At 34.5% G+C, this 24,258-nt stretch overlaps 1 protein-coding gene across 12 annotated transcripts in view; it reads right to left on the bottom strand.

Moving 5' to 3' along the window:
* Positions 1-1,392: 1,392 nt before the first annotated feature.
* Ccdc88a (coiled-coil domain containing 88A) overlaps positions 1,393-24,258 on the bottom strand; it is a 141,581-nt gene continuing 118,715 nt past the window's right edge. For 3 of the 12 annotated variants that reach the window (XM_063229404.1, XM_063229401.1, XM_063229400.1), the window contains 11 exons: positions 23,758-23,903; positions 17,910-18,002; positions 17,563-17,777; positions 14,225-14,308; positions 13,028-13,228; positions 12,400-12,471; positions 11,282-11,362; positions 9,334-9,602; positions 8,690-9,149; positions 5,101-5,198; positions 1,393-4,611 (listed from right to left, as the gene is read on the bottom strand). In XM_063229404.1, the coding sequence (XP_063085474.1) occupies positions 5,134-5,198; positions 8,690-9,149; positions 9,334-9,602; positions 11,282-11,362; positions 12,400-12,471; positions 13,028-13,228; positions 14,225-14,308; positions 17,563-17,777; positions 17,910-18,002; positions 23,758-23,903 (1,686 nt within the window). In that variant the 3' untranslated portion in view covers positions 1,393-4,611; positions 5,101-5,133. Of the gene's footprint in view, positions 4,612-5,100; positions 9,150-9,333; positions 9,603-11,281; positions 11,363-12,399; positions 12,472-13,027; positions 13,229-14,224; positions 14,309-17,562; positions 17,778-17,909; positions 18,003-23,757; positions 23,904-24,258 lie in introns of those variants that run through there. The other 9 variants (XR_010040548.1, XM_063229402.1, XM_063229407.1 and 6 more) reach the window with 9 other exon arrangements.

Consider the following 24,258-nt stretch of genomic DNA (forward strand, 5'->3'; position numbering starts at 1 on the left):
GCTTTTCTTTAGCTGAGGTGATAGAGACTAGACTTCTTGTCATGAAAATTTTTGTGTTTTCCTCTAGTACAATCAAAAATTGTTTAAAAAATTTAATTGTTTAGTGGAGATTGGACCCAGGGACTTTGTACTCAGCTACATTCCCAGCCTTTTGACATTTTTTTATTTTGAGAATCAGCTAGGTCAGTTAAGTTGCCAAGGCCAACCCTGAACTTTTGATCCTCCTGCCACAGACTCCCAGAGTTCTGTGATTACACATGTACCACCATGCCAAGCTACTGAATATTCTTAACCACATTTCTTCAAAAAATAATCTGTACCTAGAAGATACTGTACCTAACTTTCACTATCTTGTATTACTGAAGGGCAAAATCAGAATAACCTTATTCTAAGGTTGTATGTTTTTACCTATATAGAGGCTATTTTGGGCTCCTTTCTCCATAAAGGAACGGATTCATAGAATTTGAAGACCTTGTATATTTGGTCTACTGGTGAACACCGGCCTAGAGAGACTGAGTTTAAAGACACAAAGCCAGTTGCTTCCCAAGTCTGGATGAAAATAAAAGATTAATTTGTGCAGCCTACTAAAGTAGTTCCCCCTTCTCTGCCATTTTGCTTACCAAACTTTCCGTTACTTGTGGTCAACTGCAGCCCAAGAATGTTAAGTGGAATGTTCCAGAAATAGTTTAAATCTAAAACTGTTCTGAGTAGTTGAATGAAATTTCATGCCATCCCACAAAGTCCTGCCAAGAGTATGAAATCATTCCTTTGTCTAGCATATCCATGCTGCATATACTACTACCTGACCATTAGTTACTTAATAACTTTGTTCCCAAACAGCTGTGTTGGTATCAATTGGGTGGTACTGCAGCTGGTGTTCAAGTACCCCCTAGGCAGTAGCCTCATGTTATGTCACAATTTTTCCTGTGTCATTACCTACCTCACTTCATCTCATTACCTAGGCATTTTATCATTTCTCATCATCACAAGAGGAGTATAATACATTAAGATTCTGAGAAAGACTGTACTGTAACTTTATTACAATATAATTACTGTTGTCATTTTTACTGTGCCTTACTTACAAATTAATCTTTACTATAGGGACACAGGAAAAGAAGTGTATATTTGATACTGTTTGTGGTTTTAGGTATCCATAACTGTCTTGGAACATACCCTCTTCTGATAAATGAGACTACTGTAGATTGTATGTAAACCTGGGCTGGGAATGAGAACTGACAGACTGTCTTTTTTTCCGCAAGTATCTTAACACTCATTCTCAAATGATTAAGACAAAATAATCTACCTCGATTTGGTCATGTCTGAAAATAATTCTCCAGGGCAAAGAGTTAACAGTTGGCTAAAATATATAACGTTTAAATGATTGCTAACCACTTGTTATAAAAAAAACCACCTGTTTTATTTTTATATCAGTTTGAAAAGTGAATGTTAATCCAACTTAAATGTTTAAGGAGAAACAGTTTAAAATGAGAATAAATGTTTTAAAAAGAAATCAAACAGTCTCATAAGTTGGATTCTTGTGGCTGATAATAGTTGTCAAGTAATAAACATTTTGCCATCCAACTCCAAATCGCTCATTAGCATTTAATTTTAAAGGAAATGTTACAGCTTTTGTATTATTTGATTTGGTATTTAATAACAGTTGTAAGTACAATGGCAGACACTGAAACAGAGAACCCTTAGAAAAGGAAAAGACAATTTAAAATTAAGTTCTGTTAAAGGGTGCTGTAAGTGCAACGTTACTCAATTAAGCATTCTTTTTTAAGGCATTTTCATTGTCCAGGTATCTCAACATGTGCACCAAGAGTTATATTATAAAATGGGCTCCTGTGTTACTCATTCAAGGTTAAAAAAAAAAAGTCTCAGGACTAATAGCTGAAAAGAAAGGAAAACAAATTCACCGATTTTCTCATAAAAGGTAACTTAAAACACAAGACAATTTAGCATACATTATTCCTTCCCATTGTAATTCTAGATTTGGTATAGTATCATTCTCATTTCCTGACAAAACCTGGTAAGACAGTGCAGGCTGTAGTACTTCATCTATGAAGTGGCTGTAATTCTGTAATGTGCAGTGATTTTTTGTTTTTAAAATTAGGCTTTTACCATGCCTTGCATGAAAGGTGCTACGTGTGAATCTGTCTTATGAACTCTTTGGCACCACCAATTCAAAAATTTGAACCGAAAATTTCTACATGGCTAGATGTAAAGCACATAATTAGAGCTGTAGGCCAAAACTATTACCTAGTATATAGAATTGTTCAGTTTCCTTGGGGTTTTAGGTGTTATATGTACAGCCAGAAACTTAAAACCATCTAGGCCCTGTTGAGGAAAATAGTTCTGGTTTAGTTCCATCTGGCTTTACTATGTTGTTTATTTGCCAAAAGTTTATATGTAAGGGAACAAAAAGGCTTCCTATGAAGTCTGCTTCTGAGGGTTACTTTTGGAGAAAAGTAAAATATTCATGTGGTTATTATCTGGTCATTTCATGACATGCCATGAAAAATACAATGAATATGACCGGGAATATTCGAATTTTTACAGTTCCAGTGTACCCCCTTGGTTGTTTCTTTAGTTGTCCTTTCTCAAGATCAGTCCACCCAGAGTTAGTGCTTCATAGACTGTCATTCAGCACTTTCTGTTGAAGCAATAATGTGCTGGTCAACTCAACAGGTTCTATTTTTTAGGATGTTAGTATTTTGTAGAGGTCAAACTGGTATCACACACTGTACTGGCCAGCTTATACTCATCAGGTTTCAGCTTTCTGTAATTGTCCTGGGATGTGTCCTAGTTGTGCAAATTAGATGCTAGTTAATATAAATCCAAGTACCCACTTAGTGCATTTAGCTAGAACAATTTCTACATTTACTTTCAACTTATCCAGCCAAAAATAAGTTTACATTTTTTATATCAAGTGTCTCTAGCCTGCCATGATACTCATTTACTAACTTGATACTTAAAGCCAGGGAGTCATGATAGATAACAGACTAGAGAATAGATTTTTAATATTTTGTTGTACAATATTTGTATTTCAGTAAGATTCACTTGTATTTACATTTACATAGCACCTTTGGTCCAAGAATTTTAAAACCATAGTATTTGGTGGTAAAATCTACATTAATGGTGGTATTGAGTTAGTAAGTCCAAGTTCTGGAACTTCCATTTCAATTTCTGGTCTACTAAACATGCTGTTTCTTTTTCACTGATGGTCTTTCCAAAGAGAACTATGTATACAACACTGCTACTGGCCTACCAGATAGGAGTAGTAAGGGATCGGGTGGGGTGTGTTTCATGGCTACTGGGTTAGTGGTGATATATACAGTTTATAAACCATACATTATGGAATATGGAATAATTCCCAAAAATTCTTTAGAGCTGGTAATAGAGCCTAAGAAGTATATCATTAAAACAAAAATAGTAAGTTCTCCTTTCACTCCTTTCAGATTATTTTGATATTTATGTTTAAACAATGCATTTTTTGGACTCCGTAAGAAAATAAAACTGTGCTATAAAATTGGAATTACTAAAAAAATTGATGTTTCTCTGAGTTAACTAAATCTACTTTTTTGTGCTTTTTCCAAATGTTTAAGGTAACAAATGCATACAAATATTGCAAAAGTACCACTAATAGTTACTGACTTTAATGTAATATTATAAAGGACAAAAACCCAACAATTCTTAATAAATGATAAAAATAAATGAGTTCCTGGAAAAATGCAGATCATAGTGCATTATTTACATTACTTTTTGCCAAAAGAAAACTTCTTAAGCAACATCAGCTCTTAAGTTAAAAAAAAACCACATACATAACCCAATAGCGAAGAAATGAAATGAGTTAAAGCACAACAGCTTTATCTTAGGAATGCTAGTTGCTGGAAAACCTTACTAAAAAAGGTTTCAGAGAAACACTTGTCTTGGATCCATGAGTGAATGTTTAGTGTACCTTAGGAACATGGACAGGATCATGTAACTAAATTTTTTGTAAGTTCTGTAGCTCATTATGGATTTTTCAGATTTATAACTGAATTTCTTTTGCAGTGCCTCAAAATAATTTCTTTAAAAAAAAGAACCAACACATGCAGTTTGCTAACCAAAAGGGCTCTGACATGCTAAAACAATTTTCTGTGTATCTTGATATATAATACATTCCACAAAATACTACAGATTTAATTTAGATTTACACAACTAAATATAAACAGATAGCTTTTGGCTAATACTTAGCAGGAGCATTAAGCAAACATGGATGAATTCATAAACAAATGATAAAGAAAGCAGACTGTATTTGGAGTAGTTCTTGTAACACTTGACCTTAGGCCACCTGTGGTCTTTAGTGAGAGAATGTCCGTTATTCAGCAGAGCTTAACAATACAATGTATAGTTAAGTCCTAAAACTTTCTAAAACTTTTGGCAGTTGAATCCAGTAGCGCTCCTTGATTCAAGGAAGGAATGAAGGTTTGTATTTCTTGCCTGCTCTATTCACGAAGGATTGCTTAGTCTTAGAGATATTTAAAAAAATGGTTCTATAGTTGGTAGGTGTCTTGTTACTTCACAAATAAAGGCTTCATATTGAGAAACTGAAGGACATTTTTCTCTCTGTATTTCATTGGAAGGTAGAAAGAAGAAAGAAAATGTAAGAAAAGCTTAAAGATAAGAGGGATATATACTACAAAGCAGCACTCTTACGAGCATGAACATGCACCAGGTGTGTCTTAAGGATATGACAGTGTGACAGAAAAACTTTTCTTTGGTTCTTCAAAGAATAAACCCCTACTTTACTCTCATCAATTATAAAGAAGATTGTGGAGAAGTTATTTCCAGCATACAAATATTTCACATTATTCACTAGTAAAATTAAATTTAAACTGATAGAAAAATACTTCTTACACCTGTTTCCTGTACTGTCAGAAAAAAACCCCCATGGCAACCAACTAATCTTGCTTTACTAGTATACAGGTCAGAAAGCCAATCAATTAAGCAAGCAATATTTACATCTGTTAATGCAATGTGCACTTGCTCTCACTTAAGTCAGTTAGTTTGTATAAATGAGACTAATCTCATTTACATTTTAAGCAGTAAACTCACCACTTGGCCCACGTCATGTAGTGGGTAACAGAATTAGGAGCTTTGTTGCTCCCTAGACCTGCTTTTTGAATTTCTGCTTTCTTGTATTTTGTCCACATCTGCAGGAGAAAAGCATTTCATGTTATTTAATTAAAGGTTAAACATAAATAATAGAAAAAGATAAACTAAAGAGCAGTCATTCAGTAGGGGAAGAAAATCGGGTTAAATGGGAAATGTATTAATCTCACACATCTTACTACTTGAGGCTGATTTTTTGTATTTTAAACAAGTGATTAACATGAAAGCTATTTTTAAAAAAGCTGTAACAGTTTTTCTCATTGAGTGTTGGGCTTACATATTTCCTACATTTATTTAGTAAATGGTCACAGGGTGTGTGTGTGTCTGTGTGCATGCGTATGTGCGCGTGTTTGAGACAGGGTTTTGCTATGCAGTTCAGGATGCCCGAATTCACTTTGTAGCCCAGGCTAGCCTTGAACGCCTTGAACTCAATGACCCTCCTGCCTTACTCTCTTGAGTGCTGGGATTACAGGCATGTACCACCATGCCTAGCCAACGATAAAGTTTTAAAGTAAAAAATCTTGCACTCAACAGCAGGAGCATCCAAATATCTGGAATGAAATATGTATATTTATCAGCAAATTAGGGCTGAGGCATATTTTGCAGGTTAATATATCTGATTACATTGATTATAGCTAAAACTGCTTTGTTTCAAGTGAACCTAAACCATGACATTATGTTTACAGTATCACATAAATCAGACAGGTACAATTTCTAGAAATGTAACATAGGGAATATAAAAGCAATTCAGTCCTATTGTTTATAAAATGACAGTATTTGACCTTAACTGTCAATCCTTTGTGCAACTAGATATTTATGGAAGTGTCTTAGAGAAATTAAGTGCTTAATTGTGCTTAATTGTGTCAGAATTGATTCACCTTTATCTTTAAAAAGTGTTGGTCATCAATATAGATTTTCATTTGCAGCAACTACTATGCGGATTAAAAAAATTTTAGGAGACACTGTTTCCGTATGTTACAAATCCCTCCCCCGACAATTTGATTCCAAGTGCTACAAAGCAACATAAGGAAGGCACTAGTAGTGTTTGTTTTGGCAAAGTTTTATGACTGCATGTCAAGTGCTGGTTTCTAAAAGTAAGTCTAGAGTCTGCACTGTCAGTCCTCAGAACACATGGATATAGTATGTATGTTTTTGAAAAAAATATATATATAGCCATTTGTAGGAAATATTCTTTCCTGTTAAGTTTGATTTTGTTAAAGTTTTATAGCACATGATCTTCAATGTATTTTGAATGAATGAAGTTAGTATTTTAAATGTAAAGTGCCATGGCCAGATGTGTGATATTTGAAAATTTGCAATGTTTGTGAAAAAAGATCTTTGACTTAATCTGGAAAAGAAATGACAGTAATTTTTATATTTGGATCATATATGGCCTCCATCTCATCTCAGCCATCTCTGCCATTAATTTCATTACTAAGTTAGAGAAAGGACCTAGTCTCTGATCCTGTGTAGGTACAATACCTATTTTCACAAATGAAACAAATTTCATTAAACAAAGATTCTCTGTACATTATTTTTGTCAATAACAAGTTTAATGTAATAACCAACATAAAATAATTTCTCCTTACTTCGTGACACTTCAGCCAGGTGTGGTAGCACATGGCCATAATCCCAGCACTGATGATGTGGGGGGATTGCAAGTACTAGTGTGGCCTGGGTGATTTAGTGTCTTAGCAACACCCTGTCTCAAAATAAAAAGGGCCGAGACTGGGAATATGGCTCTGGGTTCAATTTTCAGTACCATGACTAAAAACAAAACAAAACAACAAAACAACCCCCTAAAAGCACAGAATAAGGTCACATTTTAAAGGCATTCCAGATGGCATACTATTTAGGATACATTAAAATGGCAAAAACATTCCAGAGACAAAGCTAAGATACACTGCTCTTCCTCCAGAAGTAAATCAAGGTTACAGGTTTTTTAATATTGTAAAACTTAGAATTTTATGTAAACTAAGATAATTTAAGTAGTCAGGAGTTCATAAATACGGTTTACTCTATTTAACTAGAGTTTGTAATTATCCTTTGTTCTAAAAACATTTTTTATTTGTTATAAGTTCTAATTTTAAATGTTAGCATCATGTTTTAACTTTTATAATTAAGACTATAATATATATTTTAACAACTATACAAGTAATAATTTATATCACTTTGTAAATTTATTACCCTTTTGGAAGAGAAGCAAAAATACAAATTTTCAATATGTTGCATATGCTTTATTTTTCTTTAACTCATCTTGAAAGATAATATCAATGCTCCTAGTCACTGTGTAAATTACATTTAAATTTGATGGAGTTTTTTTTTTTTTTAGAAATAACACTGCATTTACAAATATTCACAATGTTTTAGATCTGGATTATATTTTATTTTTATGGGCATTAGTTAAAATTTAATATAGTGTTAAGCTGAATTATTGACTCTTTCTTTGAAAATAGAACACGGATAGATGGCATAATTAAATGACAAAAGGAAATGACATCTTTTTGTATATTTTCCTTATTGCTTCTGTACATGTGCAACATGAAATGCACATTCTTGGAAAAAAAAAGAGGAAGAGCAAGAGAGAAAAGGAGGGGCAGAAAAGTGGGATGGGAGGAAATGAACATACTTTTTAAAACCAACAAAGCAAACATAACTTGGAAATGCCTTCGTGGTAATGAATCATGCAACTATTTTAACATGCTTCTGGATATCAAAGAAATAATCTTTTATCAAGTGACAAAAAAATGAAGGAAAAGAATGTATGACTGAAGTTTTTAAAGGCATGCAAAAGATGTACAAAGTAATTAACATTTCGTGCAGGCTTTGGTGTGGGTACACATTCATGTTTATACACATGCCATCATGTACAGCTGAAGACTGTTGTAACAAGCTTAAAATATAAACCTAGCCAAATGGTACTTTACAACAGTAGCTCTTCAACAGATTAGAGAAGCGTAATGCGTATCAAATAACATCAATATATTATGCAGTTTTGATCATACACAACCATATTCATACCAAATAGTTTTATTATCCTCAGAAACCAACAATGTGGCTTCTGTGTCATCAGGATAGAGGCAAGCAGGGGTGATAAGCTCACTGCTATCCACGGAGGACTGTGGGTTACTGTTACTTGGGTTCTGCCTGTCAGGTAACTGTTCATTACTGTTCTGTGCAGCTTCTTCCAAAGAGGCAGAAGCCTGGTTTGTTTCTCTGGAGGTCAGCTTGAGAGGTAACCCACTTATGTTACTTACTAACTCTGTGTTCAGGGATAAGAAAGGCTGAGATGAGTGAACCATCGTAAATGACTCTATGCTATCTTTACATGATATACCAAATACATTGTAAGACGTATTAGTAGTTAAAAAAGTTTGATTTAGACAATGTGACCTTTCTGTTCTCGAGTTTCTACCCTGGGAATACAGAGAGTCAGGCACATCTGTAGCTACATCCTTTTGGGCCTGAGAACCTACACCCGGGGTTAGACCACTCAGCACGTGAGAGGACCACTGGTGTAAAGGGTACTCACTAGATGCTGCCGTGATGGTGCTATCAGCAGCAGGCTGTGATGAGTCAGTGCACACCGGTAGTCTACTGTCCTTGGTCAAAAAGTCATGGATGCTTGTCCTTCGTGTAGTTCCCTCAGCAGTTGAGATTACACTGCTTGCACGAGGTAAAGTGGCATAAGGGTTGCTATCTTTTGATTGTCGTGACACAGAGGTTTCTTTTACAAATTTTATCTTTCCTTGAGTGCCTGGTGTAGGTTTTCCTGCAGAACTAATGACGTAGGCTTCTTCAGTCTTTCGAGAACCAGCTCTCACAAACTCAGGCTTACTTGTCCGTCTATCACAGAAGTCCCCTGGGGTTTTTCCACTTACTGACCTGGCCAGACCACAGCTAACTGGCTTGTCTTTTCCCAAAAAGTCAGAAGAGACAGACAAACTTTTCATTACTTCATCTAAAAGATTCTCTTGACTTGAAGATTTTAACTGTTTAAAAAAATCAAAGCAGATACATAAATAAAACTCTTTTGATCTTCCTTAGATATTGAGCTGTACAATACAAAGCTGGTACCACTTAACACTTTATAATTTAAAAAACTATAAGGTTCGATATTATAGACATTTAACATGTGGTATTCATCAAAATAGTGTCACTATACACAAAACTAACCTGTATTGAGGTAAGCTTGTTACTTTCTTCTAAAAACTGTTGTAGAGTGACAACTTCACTTCCAGGTGAACCAGTTTTTATCTTGTGGTGTGTTCGAGTTTCTAGTGATTCTGGCATTTTGTGCTGGAGCACTGGACTTGATCTGGTCTGTCTTTTCAAGTACTGGATTGGACTGCTTCCACTGCTGGACCATGCCTCATAATCTGGAAGCAGGCTAAATTCTCCACTACTGTGGCTTTGTGGCCTGCTTTGGTTACTAACTGCACCTGCTTTAGGAGTAAATATTGTATATTGAGACTTTAATAAAAATGAAATTATTATATGTCATAATACAAATATATATCTGTATTTGTTGACTGATCTCTTATAATATACATAAACGTTGAAACTTTAAGAACATAACTACATTAACCTCAAATTATTTCAGAATGTTAAAACCCAAAGCTGTTTTAAATGCAAAAATAAAAATTTTATTCTCTTTGCCTCTTTATGAAGTCATCATTATTTATTTGAAGGGTTCTCTGTTCATCCTAAATGAATAATCTTAACAATCTTTGAACTGAATTAGTATACATATAAAGGATGGAAAAATAATGTAATTAGACAAATATACAATATTTTATTAAGATCTGAATCATGTTAATTGTTTCAGTTTACTATTGGTACAGGGCCTATGTAGCCTTAAAGATTCAGTTCAGGTTGAATAATATAGAATGGAATAAATCTCCCTAAAATCTATGCTATTCCTAAGAAGATCTGATCTGTTTTGATCAATAGCAAAAGCTGTTCTGATGAACTGGAAGCTGCATTTTTATACTAATGGCACAACTTTCCATGGTTTCTTAATCATAGAGAGTACAGTCATGAAAGAATTTGTCTCATTATGTAACATACCGAAATAAGATTTTCTGAAATTTTTACATCAGAAGAAGAAATTCTTTATATGTATTTTTGGAGTATATTTTCCTACTGGATGTAATACAACTGAGAAGTGAAAAAATTAACTTTCCCTTAAAAGCAAATATTTCAGATCACTGAAATGAAGTCACAACATTAATTGTAAAATTACTATTAATATAAGAGATTAATGTATTCATTATAGTTTTAATTGTGAAACAGGAATTGAGAAGGCAGCATATCTTCAAGGAAAAGATATTAGTTAGAAAATTTCCAGACATTTACAGGAAACTTCAACTCGGAATGAATATTAAAAATTAAGGAAACAAGGATAGGTGCATGCCTGTAATCCCAGCAATTGGGAGGCTGACGCAGGAAGATTATGGCAAGGTCAAGGCTAGCCTGGGCTATGAAGTGAGTTCAAGGATATTCTAAACTACACAGTGAGACCCTATCTGAAAAACAAAACAAAAAGAAACAATAAAAAACCCCTAAAAAACTTCAAATAATCTTTATAGAAGCTAAAATGTGTCCACATGAACTGCTTCTCAAAAGGGAAAACAAAAACTTTATTTTATGCATACAGTAAGCTAGAAGTATTTGTGAAGTATGAGTAATGCAAGTTTAACATACATGCATAATGAGAAAATTAAGGACAACCATATAGATATGAAAGACAAAATGTAAGTAAAGATCTACAGATAATTTTGAAGTATAAAGATTGCTTTATCTGTGAAAATGAAAAACAAAAATAATGCTCCTGTTTTTACATTTGCATACATGAAAATATATCTGTATTACAATGCAAAATATATAAATGTTCCTAAGAACTATTTTCAAAACATAGATGACTTGGACTTCACACTTTTCCTCAGAAACTTTGTTCCATCTCCAGCATCTTCCCCACACCCTTTGGGGCCTGGAAATTTAACTTGGGGTTGTACAAGTTAAGTGTGTGCTCTACCACTGAGCTGTTCCTCAAGCTCTTCTCCCATATTTAAATAATATTGGTAATGAATGAAGTACATTAATAAATTTACCTACAGCATACCTTTGACTTCATGGAGTGAAGCATTATTATTACTATTGCTAGTGGATGTTCTGCCACTATCAAGGCTGGCTGGTCTTGAAGCTAAATGAAAAAATCAGGAGACAGTGTGATGAAATTTCCAGCTGATTAGAATGAATTTTACATTCTGATCACAGAATGCTTTGTACAAACAATCATGCATACTGTCACAGGCTGAACAAGTTCACAGAGAGGTGAACCTTATAGATTAGAAAGTAAACACATTTCTTGGGCTGGGGATTTAGCTCAGCGGGGTAAGCGCCTGCCTGGCAAGTGCGAGGTTGTGAGTTCAATCCCCGGTACTGAAGAAAATAAAAGTAAACACATTTCTAGATAATTCCGAATGATAATGCAAAACAGGATATTTAAATAGCTGAGATTCAAAGAAGAGAACATGTACATATTTATATTTGAAAGTGATTCCTAGATGGATACTAGAACTACTTTGGATGATAGAATGACATGTTCCCTCAGTCTCCCAAAAATTTTACAGATCAGGCCACTTAAAACAGATGAGACAAAAAATTCTACACAATGCAGAGATGCCATGAGGAGGAGGAATGTGAAGCATTTATGCAGTTAATGTCATGTATTTCTATCTATACAAGGGAAGCAATTTTAGACTTAACCTTACACTATGGTAATCCTGCTTACACCTAAAATTCCTTTAACACTTTATCCATTTGTTGATAATAGTAATTTAGTTTGATGATTTTTTAGATGGAAATTTAAAAACCTAAAATACTGAACACTAAAGAAAATTGATTTCTTAAAAGGTCATCCTTTACTACAATAAATATTTTTAACTAGTGGTAAAACCTGATTTTTATAACCACCCTTATATAAAATGGCAACAAAATTACCCTTGAGGATTGTGCAGGTACTTTATAAATGACCTTGATTAAAACAGGGAACACTCAGGTGAAGAAATAATCTTTAAGGCACGAAAAAAAGTATTAAGTTTGAAGAAATGGTAGAAGTAACTACGAGATGCAGGATAAACATGTTTTCTGGAGTTGCCACATTCACCTACTTAATATGAAAATCTCAACATTTCCATTAAGAATTTAATATGTGTTCGAAATAAAGTTTTATCTTACCATGAACTCTTGATCCCGTACTAGAATCATCACTAATACCTTGTGGACTTATATCTTCAAAGGATGTAGTATCTATATAAAATAGCAAAGTGGATATAAACATACTTTTGTAAAAAGTTTCATTAAAAAATTTATGCAGAATATAGAAATTCTTTATCACATATAAAACATCTTGGTTTAACATGTTTCACAGAATCAGCCAGAAACTAGAACTAGGAGTAAGAAACCAAATTGATTTCCTTAGGGACAGTACTAGAAGCAATGCAAAAATCCTCCGTGGTTCTGTAACGCAAAGCTAGAATCTAGGTTGTTCTTTTGTTCAAGCTGCAGTGTTTTAGGTTTTTTTGGGAGAAAAAAACCCACTCAAAATGATTATCCTCCTGTTTTCACTCTTTATCTTGTTTACTTCTGTCTTCTTGTTAGTTCATTAACTGTTGAAGGGAGGTCTAAAAAGATTTTATATTTATCTATGTAATGTTTTAAATGTTTGGAAATCTCCCCAAATCAAATTTAGACTATGTTTTACTAATTATTTCAGGTTGATTTTTAAAAGTACACCGGAGAAAATCAAATTTAAATTCCTGCTGTCAACAGTTACTCCACAGTGCAAGTAGCAGACAGCCTATACCTTTATTATTAACCAACTGCTTGGTTCTGAAGCCTGCAGAAGAGTTGACAGTTGAAAAGTTGATGGCTGTAGTAGAGAAGGCCATAGCTCCCAATTCACTTCTCCTTTTACCCGTTGGAATATCATCAGGAACCTCCAAATTCTCAGTACTACCTGTCCACTGTCCTGCTAGAACCATGGACTGCACCAGGTCATTCATGGCTGGGATGCAAATGAAAGCAAATGAATCAGCATGGTTAATGTATTTGCTCTTATTTCTCTTTTGTATTACAAATGATTTTGCTTTTGTCTATGACTATGCAAATGAACATTTAAACACCTATAACTACAAGTTCATTTGAATTATTACATGCATTCGGCTGAATGAAATGAAGAGGCCAAAGGCTGATAAACTTCAATAAGTATTTTTAAATCCCACATCTCCACCCCCCTTATAAAACAGGAATTTATTTTACAATGTACAATTGCCATGCTTTTGTGCAATGATGTGCAATTCAATTAGAAGCCTTCATAATGTGGCATGTGGTGACAAAAATGGAATGAATTAAGATGGAAAGCAATTCTTATACAGCATCATCGAAATGAAAAAAGAGTCCTTGGTCAGAGCAGGTTACTGAAGAAATAATTCATTTTTAAATCAAATAAGTATACCATTGAGTAAAAACCTGAAAGAGATGATATCCAAATTGACATTCAATATGATTATGTAATTACCCAACCATTTAAAAGAAAACCCAGAATATTACTGTATAATATTGTATTGTATTATTGTATAAAGAATGACAAATATTTTCAAGGGTTATAGGCCATTTTATTTATTTAATTGGGTTCATTAAAGAAATAAATATCTAATGCTAAAGGATTTGTTGTATTTTTCCTTAAGTAAATTTCTTTGGGAAAAAATCTCTATAGCATACAAAATTAAGGGTTTTTTCTATCTCAACTTTCAGAAAGCACTGGACATTTTGCAAATATATTACTAAACAAATGCATGTATATGTATTACTATAGTCATACATATAATGCAAATTCAACGCCAGCTTTGAAAAATATTCTTCCAGTTCCTTGGACTAAATAAAGAAAGACTGCACTTTGCAAAATAAGAAATTGGTACAGTCCAGAGAAAGGTTAGTGAAAAATTAGTAATGGAAGCCAGTGTAGTCATTTGAAAGAATCTGAACTGTCATAAAGTCTTACACATAGAACGACGGTAGCAGGCCTTCATTTTGTCTTTATCCTTCGGTCTGTTCCTCAAAAAGGGCAGTCTTTTCAGTGCAACCACTTTAATGTCAGAGCATGAGGAAAAACAGAAACAGGGAAATGAAAGAAAAAAAGGAAGAAGAACAGATGGGAGTTAAATGTTGAAATTAAGGACAGAAATGAATGTTGAGTTTCAGCTATGTATGCTATATTAAAGCTATTATTCTCATGCTGCTGAGTGATAATGAAATATGAAATATGTACTTCGATACTTTAAAATACTTGGAAAAGCACTGAAGACAATGATGAGGAACATACTTTGAAAGCTTGGATTGAATTTCCCTAGCTAAGTTGTAAAGGCTAAACTTTTAAAACTAGGCTATTGGTAGTTCACAGGATAATGTAATGAAAGTATAATGAAAATGTACAAGGCTTTTCAAGCTTCTATTTTCTTTTAATATTTTTAGGCTTTTAGAAAAAATTATTTAGGGAAATTTATATGAGAGTTATTTTAGTAATACAAAAATTACAGTGCCCAGATGTTTAAAATAATCTATAGAAACTCCAAAAACTTGTCATAAAAACTTTTAGTACTCTCCTAAACTTTACAAAAGAAAATAATGGTTTAAACTGGATCCCAATACATCGTTTTATAGCAATATGGAAATATATATTCTTTTAACCAAAAAATTAAATAAGCAATTATACTGGGTTCTTCTTACAAAAGATTGGCTGGGGAGAAGCAGTGGGGAGAGTATTTTGATAGCAGTTAGCACTAAGCCCTGATAAAGCTAAAAGAAGGCATCCCAAAGCAGACAAGAAAATATACAGCATTTAAAAAGCATTTTGAAGGATGCAGTGCTTGAAATTATCTTTTTTTAAAAAAAATTTTTTTGGGGGGGGCTGGGAATCTAACTCACAACCTCCTGCTTGCCAGGCAGGTGCTTGTGCCGCTGAGCTATATCCTCAGCCCCTCAGTGCATGAAATTAAAAAAAAAAAAAAAATCAAAGTAAGCACTGTGCAAAAGACTTATGTCAATTAAATGCTTATCAAGAATAGAAGTTATTAGAAAAAAATTCACTAGAACACTTGTTTAGCTACATTTTAAGTGAGATTTAAATATAAAAATTATTACACCTTTTAGGAAAAGCAATTTAGGAGTTAGGAAAACAACCTGCATAAAGATTTAATTAAAAACATATACACAGCCTAAACAGTTACTCTGTTTCTTGGGATTGCCATCATCTTGTAAATAACCAAAACTCTCAATAAACTTGACAAACATTATTCATTAATGAGTGCAGTGAACCAATTTTTAACTGATTTGACTGCTACAAGTAAAATTTTGACCTATTTTCTTGTCAAGCCTGGTAATCACAGCTGTTTTCAATGATTAAAAAGAAATGAACTGAAAGCAATGCAAAAATGGACACTTAGCTCAAACAAAGCTGAGTGGTTGCAGCATGCACATGTTGTCTTGTTTAGATACGTTTTTTTCCTTTTTCTATTTTCAACTCTTTTCAAAAAGACTGCTTTACTGACAGACAGACACTCTTTCAAACGGGATAAGAAGAGCTTTAAGTGTGCTACGGATGGAATGTGATTCTTTTTATGACAATTATTTTGGAGATATAGTGTTCTTTTCCCAAAGCATACTTAAATTAAGGGAACATGAGTATTACTGAGTTCTTCTTATTATAAAGATTCTAAAATTGAAAAACTGTAAGAAAGGAGAATATCTTTTCCTGATTTTTATTCTGACTATTGTAGCAGAGTATGAAAGAAAGATAAGTTTATATTTCAAACAGACAAGATGACCTCGGAAAAGACTGTTATGCCTTTCTTGTGTATGTTCTCATGTCTGAGTTGAAATATTTTCCTTTAATTAAAAACATTGCTTAATGTCAGGTATTTTATAACTAAACTTAGAAGATTTGTCACTTTTTAAAAGAAAACCTTGAGATAATCTCTCCAAAACAATAACTGCTAACTGGGTAAATGAGACTAAATGGTGTGAGGCCCAGGTAACAGCACTCTTTTGTGGCAATACTGGATTAAACTGCTTTCTGGAGACTGGTGTATGTACAGGGTGTATGTGCACTGTTTTGTTGTTGTTCCTTACCTATGTAGTCCAGTTTTCAGACTGCTATAGCTGTAATCTGAAATATATGCTATATATGTTTAATAGCTACCGGATAAACTACTGTCTTTTTTCAGAGGTCAATCACCTGATGCCAAAACACTTGTGCCTCGTCCCGTTCCCCTCCCGCCCTGCCCCCTTTAGGGGGGAAGCAGCTGCTTTTGCTTGCTGTTTCTTTAAAAAAAAAAAAAACATGGTGTTATGTGTGCATGTGTTTAAAATTTAGTAATACCACTCATAGTGGTGCTACACTTTATAAGAACAGTGATAATCAACTTCTTGGACATCTTTCAAATTGAACTGTATTTCTCTCTCTCTCTTTTTTTTTTTTTTTTTTTTGTCTTTTTCCTTTTTTATTGGTACCGGGGATCGAACTCACGACTGCCTGCTTGCAGGGCAGGTGCTTATGCCGCTGAGCTAAATCCCCAGCCCCCTGTATTTCTCTTGAAATATACTTTTTTAGGCTTTGATTTTGTTCTCGCTATTTAGCTAAGCAAGCACCACTAGTAATGAAACAAAAACATTATAAATTACATATGGCTTTTTACAATGGGGTACTTCTAATTTATGATAAAAAATTAAATCCTAAGTTTATATACAAGCTTTCATCTCCCTTCCTCCACTTCATTTGAATTAAAACTTTACCAAGCATCCTTTAATAATTTTCTTAACCTTCAGTTATTAATAGACAATTTAACACTTTTTCTCTTTGCTTTTCTCAGTGTAACAACTTTGCTCCAACTTGATCAAAGTACACAAGCAAAATCTTCATCATAAAATGTTATTTTCAGTTTTTAAAAAATATTTAAGAAAATGAAATCTTAAGACATATTTCTCAGTTGCTTCTCACAATCACCCAGGAAAATATAAAGCTAAGGTTAAAGGCCCACCTACTCACATTAACAGAACTTGCAAGTGACAGAGGTAGTCTAGCTCTTATCTCATTGTTCTTTCTAAATTACTTGTCTAGAAAAGCATGTATATCTCTGTGCACAGTATGTCTCAGAAAGCTGTGGGTGTGCACTATTGCACTACACATTTTATAACTGTACAGAATTACAATAAATGTCACTTAGTTCTCCCAAAAGACTTGAACAAAATATTTGTCAAATAAAGAAATACTAAGTATATTAAAGAAATATTTAGAAAGGATTCTGAATTGATAACTGTTTATTAAAGGGTTAAAGCACTCACTGCTGCTTTTCTTGGTCCCCAGGGTTTGGCCATCTTCTAAAGAATTGGACCCCACTGAAGAACTATCTTGACTGTCTTGGTGAGGCAGCTGAAGAAATCCTTCACTGGAGTCTGAGCGGGTAGGTGTTAGTGTTAAAGATTTCTGACGTTCTCGATTAACATCCTTCTTGGATTTTATCAGTTTTCTCATTTTGAGAGTAATCCAGTTACCTCTCCTAATAGAATCCAAAAATGTTCTTAATTTAAAATTCAACACTTAGTCCTTCACAAAATCAAAAGTCTTCACAATAGAAGACATAATACAACTTTTTTCAAAGAAAGAATTTATAAAACCTGATAAACGGTACCTTCTAGGTGGAGATGGGTCATAAAATTTGTATTGATCCATAATTTTCTCTTCTAATTTCTCCTTTTGTCGTCTTAATTCATTTAACTTATCACTATAAAAATAAAAATTACTTTTTAGAACATGCATCACACATTGTACAGTTATACATGATAGTAAATTATTTTGTGACTTTGATCTTACTTCCTCTTGAAACATAAGCAGATACTATAATTATCAACTAAGAATTTACTAGGAAGTAACAATGGAATTTCTCAGGGCTGGGAATTTAGCTCAGCGGCATAAGTGCCTGCCTTGCAAGCAGGCAGTCATGAGTTCGATCCCCGGTACCGATAAAAAGGAAAAAGACAAAAAAGAAAAAAAAGAAAAAAAAATAAAACAATGGAATTTCTCCACATTTCTCTATTTCTTTAACTTTAAAACTTACTTAAAAAGATTTGGACTGTAAGTTTCAGTTCTTCAATAGGATTTCTTTGAAGAAAAATTTTCCATACTATACTATTACTCTGTAAAAGGAATTCTCAACATCTTTTTATACCTCTTAAACACTGTCAACATTAACTATTTCTTTACTCTCTATTGATTAAGCAAAACAAGGTTGGATGTTTAGTTTGCTTATAAGAAAACTGTAGATATAATAATCTTTCTATTATAGTATATCTTGATATACTACAAATAGATTTTTTTTCTTTTTGGTGGAATTACTTGGGCTTAATGTACTCATAAACAATTATTTCTTGACCCCAGCAGTAGAAACTATATTACTTTTGTCATATTCTAGACTCTTTATTTTTCTAAGACAAGAGTCTTTTTATGCTGTCCAGGCTAGCTCTGAATTCTTGATTGTCCAGTCTCAGACGCCACAGTTCCATATACCACTGTGCTCATTTCCTAGTCTCATTTTTATATTCTCAGTAGTTATTTTTTACACTCAGAAACATCAATGATTACAAACCCAAGTACAATGAGTTCTTAAAAAAAACTGCAACAGCACAAAATGCTGTCTATGGAGTAAAACTTTAGTGATCATTTACAATGAGAAAGGAATCAGGTAAAGATGACAATTAGCTCTACTTATGATACAGTGGGAGAGTGAATATGTATAAATAATTGTGAGGAGTCAGAAACACAAAACAAAAGTATTGTGAAATACAACAGGAATCTATAAAAAGAGAAATAATTTCATCTTGGAAGATCAAAGAAATCTTCACACAAAAAAAGGTCAAATCACAGATTAAAAAGGAAAGATAAGGCCTCTCTTGCTGCTTTTGCTGCCATGAACAGTTGCCCCTCTGCCATGTGCTCTGCTTTGGAGCCAGCTATGTACTGAAACCTCTACAAACTGTGAGCTAAATAAACCTTTCCTCCTTTAACCTTGAGTGTTGGGCGTTTTGTCTCAGCAATGACAGAAAAGTATCTAAGACAGAAGACAGAATTTGGTACCAGAGAAGTGGGGTCACTGGTGTTCTGGAGCCTTTGAGAATGGCTTGTCGGAAGCATTAGGAAAGGTTTGGAGATGCCACATGAAAATGCAGAGCTGGAATGCGTAGGCTGTTCTGAATGAGAGATTCTGGTTAGAGCTTAGAAGATCAGAAGGCTGAGAGAAATCCTGCCAGTAAAGACCACGCTCAGGTTGTTTTTGCAGAGAAGAAAGACTACACTGGCTGTTGGACTCCCGATGATGTCGAGTTAGGACTTGGCAGAAAGCTTGTGTGCATTTTGCTTGTGTCCAGAGGCTGCAAGAGACTGAGATTAAGGCTGAAAGACTAATCTTACAGAAGAATGTTCAAGGCCATGGCATGGCTACTGCTGGGGGCTTTTAGTCAGATTTATGTTGAGAATCAAGAACAAAGAGCAGAATGATTCAAAATGTGTGAGTCGGGTCAGAAAGGAAGGTCCAGCAAAGATGTGAACTGCCAAGATACAGCAGACTGGCTGTTGATTGCTGAAAACAGGAAAATAGAAAAGATGGCTTAAGGGCATCAAAAGCAGCAGCAGGACCCTACCCTATGCAGTCTCAAAATTGCCCAAGTGAACGACTTCACTTTGAGAAGAGAGCCCCAGAGCACCATGTTCCAGAATGCTGATGGCCTACAGAATCTGATCCTAGGAATTGGATTCGGAGTCCTCAGCAATTCAGGCACACGACCCCTACAACCAAGAGAGGGAAGCCTGGCTACTACTATAGCTAGCAGCAGACCTGGGCTGTTAATGGTGTTGGTTTTAGGTGCATACAGAACACAACAGTTGTGGGGGTCAGGAAGGCTTCCACCCAGATTTCAGAAGAAGGCTTGGGGGCCAGACAGTATGTCCCTGAGGTGTGTGAAGCTGTACAAGTGAAGCCAAAGGTGCAGTGGAGACCCCCGAAGTTTGGAGAAGCCAGGAACATAGATTGTTTTGAGGAAAATTGCAAGGAGGGAGCAACATGGGGCCAAAAGAGAACCATAGGAGCTACCACCACCACCACCACCACCACCACCACCACCCCTACGACCAGAAGTACTGTAGAGATGAAGCCACCCAACCCCTCTGGAATTCACGTCTTGTCACAGATTTCTTCCTTCCACATGGAACTAAAGGACTTAATGTTTGCCCTGCTGGATTATCAACTTTCTTTGATTCGATTCACCTTTTTATCCCCTTACTGTACCTTTTGGAATGGGAATATCTGCCTTGTGTCACTGAATGTTCAAAGTATTTAATGTTCTTATTTGTACACGGACTCACAGCTAAGAGTTTGTCTTAAATCTCTGGACTTGGACTTTTCAGCAATGCTGAACTGTTAGGACTTTAGCAACTCTTTTGTACATGCGTCTTTGAGGGGCCAGGGGCAGAATATTAGAGTTTGTACCTACATGTTCCTCCAAAGCTTCACACAATCATGGGAGACAGGCTTTTCAGAGGTGACTAACTCTAGAGTGTTTGATTGATTCAAAGTTCAATGCTGGGATTAAGGGTATGAATGCTACACCTACCCTAGGGTGGGTAGTCTGCATATAAGGGACAGAAAGAGGCTTGCCTCTTGCCTCCCTTACTGCTTTTGCTGTTTTCTGCTGTCATGAATGGCTGTCCCTCTGCCATGTGCCACCCTACCTTGGAGCGAGCTATGGACTCAAACTTCTACAGACCAGGAGCTAAGTACATCTTTCCTCCTCCATCCCTGGATATTGGGTAGTTTGTCTTAGCAACAATAGAAAAGTAACCAAGACAAGAAGGATCAGTTGTGAATGATGTAAACTGAAGTAGGAACATTTCTAATTAGAGGCAACAAATATCGGTATTAGTTAATTAAGAGGTGATCTTCAGAAATTAGTTTTCAATTACATTATACAAAGATTAACCTTCATATTGACAAATATATATATAAGTTTTGCTAAAAATCTGGACAAAGTTCTACAATATTTCAACAATGACTTTACCTTAACTACCTGACCAGAACTGTTGACATAGTGATAAAAGTGCCCTTACTCCAGGGCTATGAACTTGTTGTTTGTACATTCACTCTGTATTTCAAGGAGTCATACAGTGAGGCTAGCAGCTGGGTTGCTAGAAATGGGAAGTACTGAAGAAGCTAAACACCACAACTTGACTAAGATAATGAGAAGAGCAATTCATGCAGCATGTAGATTTTTGTACAGTCACAGAATTTCAAGATTCTATTAAGAAAGGTCCTAATTTCAAATGTATGCCCTGAAAAATAAAAATTTAAGTGTCTTCTTAGTGTTTAAAAAAAAGAAAAAAAATAAGAAAGCTAAATGAAGCAGTTTATCTTGAATATGAGAAGAGAGTAAGAGAGAGAATATCTTAGTTTTATGATTTTTCTCAAAAGGAAATCATACTTTGATTTTTACTAAAGTATAAAATTTTTTGGTAACAATTCAGTTGCAGCCAGAATCATAGAACAAACTCTGTGACCAGAATCATGGAAAGAAATTAAGTTTGTAAAATGAGCTACCACTGTGTATCACAAAAGCTGAAGGTAAAGAAAGCATTCAGGATGCAGATGGGGCAGGCTAGTTGATAGGGAGGCAGAATTAGGGTGTTAGGAACTGATCTGAGTCTACAGAATACGCTCTGTGAATAGATGTCAACAGTTATACCAGCAATCACTTGGACCTCAAGCCTATGGAAGTCTCGGTGGTTAAAAAATTGAAGGCCACAGTTATCAATTCTTGTTTTCCTTTTACCTGTTCAAACATGATTATGTTCTTCAAACTTCTTCATAATACCTATTCACTATCACTTCTGCCAGAACCATGTGATAAGCTATAAATGTCTGACATATAAAGATGGATATTTGTAATTTAAATTCAGTAAGGCAGAATAGAAAATAATATTTGAAAGTCAACTACATAGCTATATAGTCAAATATATATGCACAATCTGTGAAATTCTGAAATAAATGTCACCAAAAATCAGAGTATTTCAGAATCTCTCTCTTGTTCTCTCTGTTTCTTTCTTTCTTACTCAACTCTGACTTTTTAAGACAGGGTTTACCATGTAGCCCAGGTTGGCCTCAAACTTACTAAGTAGTCCAGGTTGGCCTCAAATTTGAAATCCTCTGCCTCAGCCTGCCACATGCTGAGAGTATAGAAATACATCACTATGCCTGGTCAAGGTAAGAATACTAAGATAATAAAGCTTTGGGTAATGCATACACTTAAGGGACAGGAAACTGTCCTTGCCAAGAGCTTTATATATATAGTCTATGTTCCTTAACTTAAAATATCCCTATGGCAGTGGAAAGAAATAATACACTTAAAATGGCTTAAGATAAAGAGTTCAAAGTGGCCAGCTATGAGAATGAAATTTCTTTGAGGTTTATCTTACTAAGAAAGAAGTGTTTCTGACCCCACATTCTGTAATAAAAATGATGCTTCAGAAAAATATATTATGTATCCTGGGTTTGTATGCCCCTACTTATTATGCACATTAAGACTAAAAACCAGAGAAATATTACTTCACTTACTTATTAGGATAATCCTGGAAGTAGCTGTGATTACTTATATTTTAGAGAGGCTAACGACCCAGAGAAATATAATGACTTGTCCATAGTCATAAGGACAGTAAGGTGAAGAACTGAGATATAAATTAGGAACTGTTTGATTTCAATATCTGGCTATTTCTATGTATTTTGGTGCTTTTTATTTTAGTGGACAAAGGGAAGGAAAGAATTTAGTCAAGGCTAATTATGATATAATACAAAGACTATCAACTGAAGCACTCAGGCCCAAAGCTTGGGAGTCTACAGATTTCTGTGCTCTCGTGGAAACATTACTTATCAATAATGAAGTTGGCCAGTTTTCTCTCTCCTAGTTCTCTTATAATTTCAATTCCATTGCATAGCTTTTGACTGTTTAGCCATTTTTCAATTGCTCTTTTTTCTTCAATTTGGATCCAGAAAGAGTATATTTTTAGGTCATTTACCACACCATAAGATGCTCCATGTTTCTGCATGAGTGCTCTTGCAGCCTTGTATCCCACCTCAAGGAAACTCCCACTAAACCTTGAAGTCTTAACTCAGCTTGTCCTAAATTTTGGAAAGTCCACTTGCCTCTCCCAGGCTATTCTTTTTCCTATATTTGCTGCAATTCTATGATCCCTTACACATACCTGCATTACAGAGTTACTATATTCAAACATTTACTTGTATTTATTGCTTTGTATTATTGAATCTTTTGAGCAGAACTCGTATTTTCATGTTGCTATTTCTAGTTTATTAGCAGAGTGCCTATAATATGAGCACATATTGAAAATCATGAAAAATGAGCATGAATTTTTCTGTCACTGGGTATGGCAATAATAGCATCCTGAGTAATTTTTAGAGTACAAAATTATTTGGTACATACATGTACTGTCTTTGTTCAACATGAAAAAGATCCTTGCTTTCCATATTCTGCTCCAATAGTGTTCTGTTTTGTAGCATTAATGTCTGAATTTGATCTAGTAGATGTCGATTTTCTTCTTCCAAGTTCCCTTTAAGTTGGCTGAGCAACTGTTTAAATATAAAATCCATTTTAAAAATTCACATTTAACATAAATAACCTGAAACATAGAAAGTATTCTAATGTTTGAACAATTAAGATGACTATATACTGATCCAAATTTGAATGATTATTTTATTGATGAAAACAGTGACAGCACTGGATTACATGCTCTACACCCACTGGGTCTAATAGATAAAATTATCTGGTTTTAAACACACTGCTTTATTTTCACAACTGTACTTAATTGTCAAAAAGCTAGATTCAAATCTATGACTTCTGTTTAAGTAGCTAAGAAATTTTGGGACACATAAATTCTCAAATATATACAATGAGAACAGCTCCTTAACCCACCAAGACTATTAC

Source organism: Cavia porcellus, unplaced genomic scaffold (genome assembly GCF_034190915.1).
Source record: "Cavia porcellus strain 051 isolate PalLab524CR breed Dunkin Hartley unplaced genomic scaffold, mCavPor4.1 scaffold_18, whole genome shotgun sequence".
Classification (NCBI taxonomy): Eukaryota; Metazoa; Chordata; class Mammalia; order Rodentia; family Caviidae; genus Cavia; species Cavia porcellus.